The following is a 12228-nucleotide window of genomic DNA, read 5'->3' on the forward strand; positions in this document are numbered from 1 at the left end:
TGAGATCTGTAGAGCAGATTATCCCCAGTGTAGGGATGAGGAATGTGAGGTACAAAGAGGTACATAAATAGCCTAAAATCACTTAGCAAGTTAGCAGTACAAAAGCAGCTCCAAGTCTCCTGAATCTTTGTCCGAGATCCCTTCCATGAAATCTTGCGTCTAGTGAACATCACAAGGGCTTGGAGGGGAATTTGGTCCCTTGGAACAAAGACTCAGGTCACAGGTTTATGTTGTGATGTCAGAGTCAGAAAAAGCCAACCAATAAAGTGTCATGATAAGCAAGTTCTCAAATATAAGGATGATAAGAATTTTAATAAAGGCCTCTAGAACAGTAATAAGTAAATTACTGATGACCTACTACATACAAGGCGTTAAGCTTGGCATGACGAGAAACACGTGCAATGTTGGACTAGAGCTACATTTTGCCTTTAAGAAACTTACGACTTTGGGTAGGAGAGAAACTGTGTACAGAAGTAATTTGAGAAAGTTAAAAAATTATGTGTAACATAAGTAAGACATAAGGCGGAAAAAAATCACTAACTGGCCAACCCTAAGAAAGTGTATTCAGTAAGACAGGTTATTAGGGCAAAGTAATTCAACATGTAATATCTCAAATGTAAGGAGGTCGGGTCAGTGGCAAAGTAAGAAGCTTCGGCCCATCTAGCTGAAATAAGATTTAAAGGATTGTGCTTTTTTTGTAGATCAATTTAAGGCGTAGTACTACGTATATACGTAGAGTATTGATTGAAAAGGACTTGTCTACAGATGTACCGCTACTGGAATTATCTTCCATTCCAAAGCCTAACACGGTGCGACGCACACAGGATGCTCCGTGTACATTACTTCCTGACTGGCCGAGTCATCCATAAAATGCTGTAAAGTGAAAATAGTAAAAAGATTAGCTCCTTCGTATGTTGTTCTCAAAGGACATGCCATGAAACAAGCATCAGTAAAAAGGGCTTGACGTTTTTTGGACAGTTTACTAGTTCAAATCCAAGATAAAACAGGCTTGCTATGAATTATATATGCTTGAGGCAAATTAGGGTGCTGTAGCAAAATTTCAGTGCGCTTTTCCACCTACATATCTGCATTTACTCTGTGGACCTCCAAGGAGTAGTTAATGCTTTACAATACAAGAAAGCAAAAAAAATAAATTATTTTTCTAGGACTATAAAGAAACAAAATGAGGAAAGAAGCTGAAATACTCTGAGTACTCTGCTCTTACAGCTTCTCTTATGATAAATTTAGAGTCAAGATTCTGTGCTGGACCTACTAGAGCATGGACCTGAGGATATGGGGAGGGGGAAGGGTAAGCTGTGACAAAATGAGAGAGTGGCAGGGACCTGTGGGAAGCAGCCGCATAGCACAGGGAGATCACCCCTGTGCTTTGTGCCCACTTAGAGGGCTGGGATAGGGAGGGTGGGAGGGAGGGAGACGCAAGAGGGAAGAGATTTGGGAACATATGTATATGTATAGCTGATTCACTTTGTTATAAAGCAGAAACTAACACACCACTGTAAAGCAATTATACTCCAATAAAGATGTTAAAAAAATTCAAAATTGATAATACACTTAAGTGTGGAAGATAAAACATTAAGGCCTCTAGAAGAAACTAAAGGGAAATATATTTATGATACTTCTATAGGCAAAGATTTTTAAAGCACTAATCATAAAAGAAAAAATATTGATGTCACTCAAATTTACGAAATTCTGTTCATTAAGAGATATTAAGAGAGTCAAAAACCAAGCCACTGGGAGAAGATAATGCATACATCTGACAAAGGATACATATCCAGAATATATATCCACAAATTAATAAAGATGGACAATTCAATAAATATATGGGCAATAGACTATAACAGGCATTTAGCAAATCTAAATGGCCAATAATATACAAAAAGGTACCGCAATAAAATACCACTATACTCCCAAATATCCTTTTGCCACTGGTTTCATCAAAAGAGGATCCAAACAGGGACTTCCCTGATGGCAGAGTGGTTAAGAATCCGTCTGCCAATGCGGGGGACGTGGGTTCAATCCCTGGTCCAGGAAGATCCCACATGCCACAGAGCAACTAAGCCCATGCATCACAACTACTGATCCTGCGCTCTAGAGCCCGCGTGCCACAACTACTGAAGCCCGTGTGCCTAGAACCCATGCTCTGCAACAAGCGAAGCCACTGCAATGAGAAGCCCATGCACTGCGGCGAAGAGTAGCCCCCATTCACTGCAACTAGAAAGCCCGCGCGCAGCAATGAAGACCCAATGCAGCCAAAAATAAATTTTTTAAAAAAAGGATCCAAAACAGAAAAAGAAACCTACAGTAAAGAATATATCAATATACCATACTTTAGTTAAAGAGAACTACAGAGAAACATTTCAGAATAATTTGGAAAAAATAAGTGTTTTCAACTTCATGTCATATATAAATGTAAACGAAAAAGATAATATTAATAAATAAATACATACATACAAAAAAAAAGATTCTGTGCTGGTATCGAAATCTTGAAAACTGATGAATAACAATACATTTTTGTCTTTCATAATAGGTGAGCTATAGCTCACAGCTACTGATTTTTTGACAAACTTAGAGGGAAAAAAGTCAATACAAAAATATTTTGTTCCCTTGGATTCAGATATAAATTGTAGTCCTGGCACTGATCAGAAGGAAAATTCTTAAAGAGTTTTTGATTGGTTTTACAGAATCAAATTCAACCTCCTGGAAGGAAAGCATTGATTACTATAAAACAGACTGCTTAAGATGAAAGAAACAGACTGTGAAGGAAATGAAAACAAAGGAACTTGGCGGGGGGCAAGGAGGCTGATTATTGGACTGGCCAGGGCTCTTTGATGTCAAACATAAATAACTCCTCGCCATTCTCCATCACATGCAAGACTCTGAGATTTGGAGGCCACCAAAAAAGCTATGAGTACCAGAGAAAATGGATGTGGTCCCACCAGTGTCAAGATGTAGCCAGCCAATAATGGTGACCTTCTCATACTCACTGATAAAGTCAGACTGAGGTAGACCTGCTCAGTCCCAGAGCCTGAGCGCCCCAGTTCGTAGAGTTTCTCAGCCACGACCTCCTCTCTCAGGAACCCATCAAGTTCTCCCTGCAAAAAAACCCAGAGAAGTGGACAAAGGAAAGACTTCCATTAGAAAAGAAGTAAGCCATCTCATCATATCCAGCACTTATTTACTATATTACATGCCTGGGAGCTGAGCCTTCCAAAATTTACCGGCCCCAAAGAAAACTGTGTTGTTGGGACTTCCCTGGTGGGGCAGTGGTTAAGAATCCACCTGCCAATGCAGGGGACACGGGGTCGATCCCTGGTCCGGGAAGATCCCACATGCTGCAGAGCAACTAAGCCCATGCGCCACAACTCCTGAGCCTGTGCTCTAGAGCCTGCGACCCACAACTACTGAGCCCGCGGTGCCACAACTACTGAAGTCCATGCGCCTAGAGCCCATGCTCCACAACAAGAGAAGCCATTGCAATGAGAAGCCCATGTACTGCAATGAAGAGTAGCCCCCTCTCGCCGCAACTAGAGAAAGCCTGTGCACAGCAACGAAGACCCAACACAGCCATAAATAAATATAAATAAATAAATAAATAAAGGAAATGGTAATTAAAAAAAAAAAACTGTGTTGAAGACCCATACATATTACATATGATTAAGAAAATATCGATCAAATCAATGTATTGCTGCTGAACTTGCAGGTGGTTGCTTGTATTAGGTATTCAAAGCAGAATTAACACAGTAGCAGTAGAAGCGTCAATATTAGTGATGATAGCTACCGTCGATTTAGAGCTTCTGTTCTGGTCACTGTGCTAAGAGCTCTCAATGGGTCCACTCATTTAATCCTCCTGACAGTCCTGAGGGAGGTACGCTTAGCTCCATTTTACAAATGAAGAAACTAAAGCTCACAGAAGTTAACTTGCCTGAAACCACATAGCTAGTATGTGACAGAGCCAGAATCCAAATCCAAATCCAGGGCAGTTCTAACCACTACACTTGACTGCTTGTCCACAAGCCGAAGGATGGTTACATCAAATTAAGGCAATTACTTCTCTACATCCGGTATTCTTGTTGGACAAAACAGGTCCTCAGTTCACTTTGTACTGGCTACTTTTGCTGGATTCATACAATTTACAAGATTAATTAAAAGGGTAATATCCTTTGTAGAAGGAGGTTGGCCCTTAGTGTATAGACATCATGGACCAGTGGTGGCCCAACACACCCCTCCCCCAATAATGACAGATAGAACAGATAATAGATGGACTAGTGCTGTGTTTGTGCTGCCTTCGGCTCCATTATGACCAACACATTAACATCAGCATGAGGACACAAAATACAAGTAACCACATCAGTCACGCCAATATTACTGACCAATGTAACTGGGATATGGACTATGATGGCGAAATAGCCTTTCAGGTCTTCTATCTTAATTCAAGAACCGATGATGCTGCTCTGGCTTCTCGTACTAAGGACATAAGTATGCAGGCTTGTACTACTGTAAAGAGTTTTCTTTCCTCCCCAATTTCCACTATCCCAGGGAAGCAAATATCACTCACACGGAGATACTGCCCAGCAGGTCTGAACCCCAGATCTGCCATTTTGGATATATGACTTTGGGACATAAAGTTTTCTCTGAGACTCATAATTTTTCATCTATAAATAAGATATGTTATTACGTTTTCTTAATGTTTTGGAGAGAATGAAAACTAATTGTGAACATAAAGCTCTTAGCGTGGTGCCTAGAACACAGCAAGCGTCCCCAATAAATGGCAGCTGTTATAGCACAAATTGGTGAACTCAGAAATCCCACATCTTAATGTTTCATTCATCCATACCAACCAACCTGTTCACAAAATGGGGGAAAGAGATCTACTTTTCTAAACAAAGTTGCAATTTTTTTATAGTAGGCCTGGGAAGGAATGGAGGTGAGAGAGTGTTACCTTCCCTCCCAAACTTTCCATGTGGCCCACCCCCTCCATTTCCTGGAAACAAGAAACTACAGGATCCCTTATTTACAGTAGGTCGACATCTGTTTTTCAAAACACAGCCATTGAGCCCTCTCCTCAAGCTGTCAGATGCCTCCACTCCTTTGTCCTCACTCTCAGCAGGGGACCCTCTCAGTCCTTCTCTTCCACTTCTGAGGCAAAGCAGGAATGATCAGACATCAGCCCCTGCACGTCGGGCACCTGTCCTGATGCTTCTTGCTGGGGTCTCAGAGGAGGTCGGCTCCTTCTCCACACTCAGGGTCCAGCACCCTCTGTTCCCCCAGAGACTGTGTTCAGGGACCATCAATGTTGCCCTCTTTTGCCCACTGTCATTCTCCAAGCTGTCACTTCTCCAGCTCTATGAGCACGTGAGTCCCTCCTGTCCTACAAGGGCTCTCTTCAGTCCTGCATGTTCCTTTAGCTATAGCTATAGTTTTCCCTTAATAGCCAAGCTAGTTTCCCCCTGGTTCATCTCCCATTCACGCCTCAACTTGCTTCACTTAGGCCGCTGCCTTCACATCACAAAATCCACATGGGCCAAGGTCTCCAATGACTGTCAAATAGGCAAAGCTAATGAACTCCTTTTTTTTTTTTTAAAGAAATATTTATTTGAGGCTTAATAATTTGTTGGGTTTATTTTATTTTTTTAAAGATTTTTTTTTTTAATGTGGACCATTTTTTAAGTTTTTATTGAATTTGTTACAATATTGTTTCTGTTTTGGTTTTCTGGCCGCGAGGCATGTGGGTCTTAGCTCTCTGACCAGGGATGGAACCCGCACCCCCCGCATTGGAAGGCGAAGTCGTAACCACTGGACCACCAGGGAACTCCCTAATGAGCCCTTTTTGGGCCTCTTTCCACTTAACCTCTTGGTGGCAAAACCCACTCCAATGTTCTCAACACCCTTTCTTGCCCTGGCTTCCCTCCTGTTCAGCTCTCTTCCTTCTCCTTTTTCTCTTGTTAGTCTTTTCCAGTTTCTTCCCCTGAATCCTCTTCATCTTCCTGCCTCTGAAATACCTGTACCCCCAGGGTTTTTTTTTTTTTTTTTTTTTTTTTTTTGGCGGTACGCCGGCCTCTCACTGTTGTGGCCTCTCCCGTTGCGGAGCACAGGCTCCGGACGCGCAGGCTCAGCGGCCATGGCTCACGGGCCCAGCCGCTCCGCGGCACGTGGGATCTTCCCGTACCGGGGCAGGAACCCGCGTCCCCTGCATCGGCAGGCGGACTCTCAACCACTGCGCCACCAGGGAAGCCCGTCCCCAGGGTTTTTTTCTTGGCCCTCTCCTTCTCTTCTTTCTTCTCTTCCTGGATGATCTCACAGACTCCAATGCTGATGATTTCCACGTCTCTGACCCTGAGCCCTCCTCTCCTGATTTCCAGAGGCCTACGATTCACATACCCAGCTCTTGAATGCACAGCTCCACCTGTCCCTGTTTCCCACGGTGGTTAGTGGCCCCAATATTACCCCCGGAACACGCCACAGACCTAGCAGTCACCCTAGGCTTCCAATATTCAATTAGTGTTTCATCTTAAATATTTTAAATACTTATTTCTCTCTAGCTTCCTTTCCATTCCCATTGCCTTAATCCAGACCCTTGTCTCTTCCCCATAGATATTGTTCCTCTTTGCACAGATCTCCCTGCCTCCAGGCTTACCATCTGCTTATCTAATCTCCCTCGGCCCCAAGAGCAGTTCCCTGATGCTTAGAGTCAAGTCCACAGTCCCTACAACAGCACAGAGCTCTCCACAATCTGGCCCCTGCCTCATCTGCCTTCCTGCTCTCCCCTAAAACCCACCACTTGGAAAAGCTGCCATCTGCCTGCCCACATACCACCTCTGCACCCAAGTAAGGGTTTACTTCCCTTCAAGTCTTCCGCCATCCCTGCAGCCTGGCTATCATCTGTATACATCTCTTCATAGGATGAACACTCACTCTTATCTCACCTTGAGAGCTGGGACCACGTATGTCCTCTGTCACACTCTCATCTTTTTCTATCATTACTGTAGCTATTATGTATTACATCTCTAATTTTTTGAGAGCCTGCACTGTATCAGACGCTGGGTTAAGAACTTCAACATAGACCTTCCCGTTAAATTTGATGTTCATAACTATCCAATGAGCAGGCATTATCATCCACATAAAGTTACTGGCAAACAGTGGTTTTCATGCAGCAGAAACATATCACAGGCCCAGACATTTCTTCTGCCCTGTATAGTCAGAGTACTTCCTATATAGTAATCATTTGTGAATGTTTGTTCAAGGAAGCCTAAATTAATGAAGTCACTTGATGGGCTGTAGTTAGTAGATAAGAACAGGTAAGTTATTCCTTGTATTAGTAACAGTATAAATAATATATTGTGCTAAGTAGTTTACACATAGGATCACATTAAATTTTCACAGCTCTCCATGAGGTAGATAGTATTATAATTCCTGTAGTGCAGATGAGACACAGAGAGTATGAGTAACTTGCTCAAAATCTCACAACAAACAAAAGGCTTTATACAAATCTTTGAATTCCAAAGGCAATATTCTGAACAGCTGGTCTGCCCTAACTCCCTCAAGTTCATTGAGGCTAATTACATTATAGGCACTTAATAATCATTTTGACCATCATAGCATTATAAATCTTAATCAGGCTAGGATGTGGAAAATAAATCACTGAACATAAAAGTCCAGGTGTTTCCTCTTAAAACGTTTCGGTTTATTCAGCATATCAAAACATATGAGACACTATAAAAAGGTAAAAGAGAATGTGAGAACACAAAACAAATATTAATTTTAGAATATAAATAGAAGAAATAATATACTTTTTCCACATAAAAGCCTACAAACCAAAAAGGATTAACTAGTTCAAGTCAACCCCCTACTTCTATGGTTTGTTAATGGCATACTGAAGACAGATTAACAATGGTACTAATGAACCCCACAGCCAAAGAACATGCATTAATTAGAATCATCTGGTGATTCATTTGTTGATTCCTCTGGGGTGGAAGCCATACAAACACCTCAAAGTTGTAAAAACATCGCTACAGTTTTCCAGTACTCACTGTTAAGCATGGCAAAGTAAATCAACAAAAGATGAACAAAATAAGTAGTAATTTTCTGTGGTCCACTTTAAGCAAAACTGATGTGTAACTAGGCCATGTAGAAGGAGGTGGAAGAAGACAAAATGGGGGGGGGGGGATGAGGGCAGAAAAAAATGGGCCAAATGTGGAAAGTGAACAAAAGGACATTACAAAAGAAGGGAACCCAAGTGGAGACACAATGTAAGTAGTCAATGGCAGAATCAGAGAAACAGAAGACACTGCAAGTTACAGAGGGGAGAACAAGAAAAAATAAGACAAATGAGGAAAGGGGATGGTGAAAGAGAACAGGCATAACAAAGAGAAACCTGTTTGGCCTCAAGGGGGAAAGAAGGGTAATTAGGAAAAGGTGCAATGATGCAGAGGGGATGCTAGAAGAATATCACAGAACAGATGTTGGAAACTTTCTATTTCTCTATATTATATCTACTTCTGAAAATAATTTGAAGCAATTTATACTATGAAGGAGGAGGAAAGGGAAGAGAAAAACCTAATCTAAAGAAAAACTACTGAAATTAAGAAAAATACTGAATTAAGAAAAAAAAAAGTTATGTTTCCTGGCAGGCAAGACGAAGAGGAAAACCTAACAGTTTATCAAAAGAAAGCAAATCAAAAGAGTGGATATATGTATATGTATAACTGATTCACTTTGCTGTATACCTGAAACTAACACAACATTGTAAATCAACTATACTCCAATAAAAAATTTTTTAAAAAAGAAAGCAAATAATGTATTAGAAAGCCAAGAGAAAGAAGTGACATGATGTGAAGTGGAAAGGGATAAGAAGGCAGGCAACCGGCTAAGGAAGGAACAGGATGCTATAAGGGTAAGAAGTGGAATTGGGTCATGTTTAGAAGAGGTACTGTAGAAAAGAGGGAATCTGTATTAGTGTGAAAGGCCAAGCTGCCAACGAGGCATTACAGATGGGAATGTTGGGAACATTCCCCATATCCTGAAATACTCTCACAGTGAGCAGTGTGTGTTGTTTGTATAATGCATCATATACTCCATGTAAAAACTTTCAAGTCACTTGGTCTTTGAGGAAGCACTTAGATTATTTCGATGCTGTGTAACTTGACTCTTAAGAAATCAAATGTGCTAACGAAAAATAAAGGATAAACGTGAAGATATTTCAGGCAAAGGGTGAGGAAACTGGGTAACAAATGGGAAGGAGAGAGGTAACAAATGGGAAGGAGAGAGGGGGAGTCTCAGAGCAGTAAGGAAGAGGCGTTCCTAGAGGCAAGGAGCCCTAGGAATGCGCTCAGCCGCAGGCTGGTGAAGGGTCCGACCGCTGGAGAAGGAAGTGAGGAGGTAAGGGGTGGGGGGGAAGGCACACCTCAAAATTCAGCATTTCGGACTCTGAAGACTCCTCGAACTCCACTTTGCCCTCGCCTTCTCCCTCGCCCTCTTCCTGGTCTCCGTAATCTCCGTCCACGTCCGACTCTTGATAGCAGTGAATGAGCTGCTGGAGTAGGTAGGAGGAGGTTTTGCGGAAAGTATTTTCCGGTCTCTGCCCCATGGGAAAAGGAGGCCAGCAAGACTGACGTTCCTTTTCTGAGTGCAGCAGTTTCGACTGGGCTCCAGTTCGTGAACTGCTCACGCCTGTCTGGAGAGACGAAGGCTTCGGCAACTGGGGATCTCTCCCGGAGCTCGCCATTTTGTTTACCGGGATTGCCTAGGAGACGGACTCCAGGGGAGGAAGCGCCGCAGGGGATTTTGGGGGCTGTAGTCTCCGCCCCTCCCTGCGTCCTCGCTTTCGCGACTTTCCTTTCCTTTTTGTCCGTCGCGCGCGCGCGCGCGCGTGTGCGTGTGTGTGTGTTTTCTTTTTAGTCCGTTCAATCGCTGGGGTTTTTTTTGCTTGTCTTTCTCGTTTTTCACCTTTTTTCTCTGCACCCCCTTTTTTGTGTTCAACTGTTTTCTCTCAACCTCGAGGCCCCTCTTAGATATTTTTCATCCCGCCCTGAGATCACCGGTGAGCACCCTATCCTACTTCATTCACGGACGCAGAGTTAGTATTAGGTGTCTCTAAAGCTGTCTGTCGGAAAGCTAATAACACTGAAATTTTACTCTATGCAGAGTGCAGTGCGCATAAATGAAATAGAAGGCATGGTTCCTGTCCATATTGCGGATAATAAAGAGAAACTACCAGACAACGACTGAGAATTGGTTGGCAACTAACTTACATTTTTACACCTAAATGATAAGCCATGTCCTTGGGTAGAAAAACTGGCAGTGGTCTAACAATCCAAACAGAGAGAAAAACAAACGACTGTCAAACTGACACTGTATCTGAAAGCCTCTGTAAAGCTATTAGCATCGCATAAATAATTGTATTAGTCAATGACCTGCATTGGTAATTATTTTTATCTTGTTGCATAGGTTCTCTTTGCAGTTTTCTAAAATACTCTTGCAAGATTTCAAAGCATGATTTTATGCTAGCGTGAGTTCATGGGACCCAAATCCCATAGCCTTGAGCTCCACAAAGTAGACACTGTATAGAAAAGCAGAATGAAAATTATAGTAACTATTATTGCCATAGTGATGACAATAGAGATCCTTGTGGGGAAGTCACCCTCATCCTCCTGGCCTTACACGGCCTTTTCTCCATGCTTCAATGACATCCGTTGCAAATACAAAATGATCCTGTCATTTTGTCAGTGGCTGTCAGGGGAGAAGGAGAAAAAAATTCTTATGGACACCATCCATTTACTGTTATCTTTCTCAGTGCTTGAGGGCCCATTAAAACTGAGAGAAAGCTTTCAGAATTACCTTCCTTCATTATCTTGCTAGTCATAAATGTAAAGGCCATAATGAAAGTATCTCTTTCTGCTAGGCTCATCTTACTGCTTGCCTGCTTCTTTTTTTCCAGTGGATTAAAAACTCCTCCAAGGGGGCTTCCCTGGTGGCGCAGTGGTTGAGAATCCGCCTGCCGATGCAGGGAACACGGGTTCGTGCCCCGGTCTGGGAAGATGCCACATGCCGCGGAGCGGCTGGGCCCGTGAGCCATGGCCGCTGAGCCTGAGCGTCCGGAGCCTGTGCTCCACAACGGGAGAGGCCACAACAGTGAGGCCCGCATACCACAAGGAAAAAAAAAAAAAAAAAAAAAACTCCTCCAAGGGATTTTTCTCTACCCTCACCCCCATAGGACCTGGCTAGCTAACTGACATAAGGACGAAGGGGGCAGAAAGTATAAAAATGGAAACCCAGTGTGTTTTTTGTAGTTTTCAATAACTTAATCAGCATTTTCAGCAAAGCAAGCTTTGCCAGTGTCATTCTATTGAGAAAAGTGTCTTAAGGCAGAGTTAGTTAGGACCTGTTAAAGAGTAAATTTCAAAAAGTTAAAAAGATGATTATCATACAAAAATAGAAACATGTGTGAAAGATTTTATTCAACACATTAATTTATGAGGGAACCAGTAAGACGTTAACAGGGTATTCAGAGTCCAAAAACAGAGACATTCTAAAATAAGTCCACTAGGTTAGAGATAAAACTGGTTTATGCCCTACAGGACATTACACTATAGCCTTTGGAGTTATATATTTCTAAATGTTTCTCTCTTTTCATCTGCACATCTACCACCCTCTGTCTATCCCCATTCAACAGATGAGGTAACTGAAGCCCACAGAATTTAAACAACTAGGCCCAACGACAAGCAGTGGTGCTGAAATCCAAACCTAGAATGACCAACTCCACTGTCTACCTTCACTACCACTTTTGCAGGTGGAAAATGTGAGGCAAGATAAAGGTACAAAAGATGTCTCAGAAAAAAAAATATGTTATCAGCAAATGTTCTTAAACATAAATAAAACAACTCAGAGAATAACCCTTTCATATAGAATCATAGCATGTCAGAACTAGAAAGAACTTAAAAGCCCACCTTATCCCAACTCTCCCTTTTATAGAAGAAGAAACTGATGGCCTTCCAAGGATAATGACTTGCCCAAACTCACCTGACTTGTTAGCAGCCAAGCAGGAATTAAAGTCAACACCTCTCCTTGCTCAATCTTTGCTGTCGCTAGTTCACCAAAATACCCCCTATGCTGGAACTGTATGAATAGGATCCCCTAATTTGGAATTCTGGGCATCAAGATAGAAGGCATTGTCTCTATAAAAGTTATTTTACCAGGTAGAGAAGACAGAAT

General features: G+C 42.2%; 1 protein-coding gene across 2 annotated transcripts in view; it reads right to left on the bottom strand.

The window, feature by feature from the left end:
* The window catches only part of LRGUK (leucine rich repeats and guanylate kinase domain containing), a 114829-nt gene extending 105086 nt beyond the window's left edge, over positions 1 to 9743 (bottom strand). For both annotated transcript variants that reach the window (XR_010842080.1, XM_059074411.2), the window contains exons 1-2: positions 9422 to 9743; positions 3006 to 3113 (exon numbers count right to left, since the gene is read on the bottom strand). Coding sequence is in view for 1 of the 2 variants with exons in the window: in XM_059074411.2 (XP_058930394.1) it covers positions 3006 to 3113; positions 9422 to 9742 (429 nt within the window). In the remaining variant the exon portion in view is untranslated. The remainder of the gene's footprint in view (positions 1 to 3005; positions 3114 to 9421) is intronic.
* Positions 9744 to 12228: the final 2485 nt, after the last annotated feature.

The sequence above is a fragment of the Kogia breviceps genome, chromosome 9 (genome assembly GCF_026419965.1).
Source record: "Kogia breviceps isolate mKogBre1 chromosome 9, mKogBre1 haplotype 1, whole genome shotgun sequence".
In the NCBI taxonomy this organism is placed as follows: Eukaryota; Metazoa; Chordata; class Mammalia; order Artiodactyla; family Physeteridae; genus Kogia; species Kogia breviceps.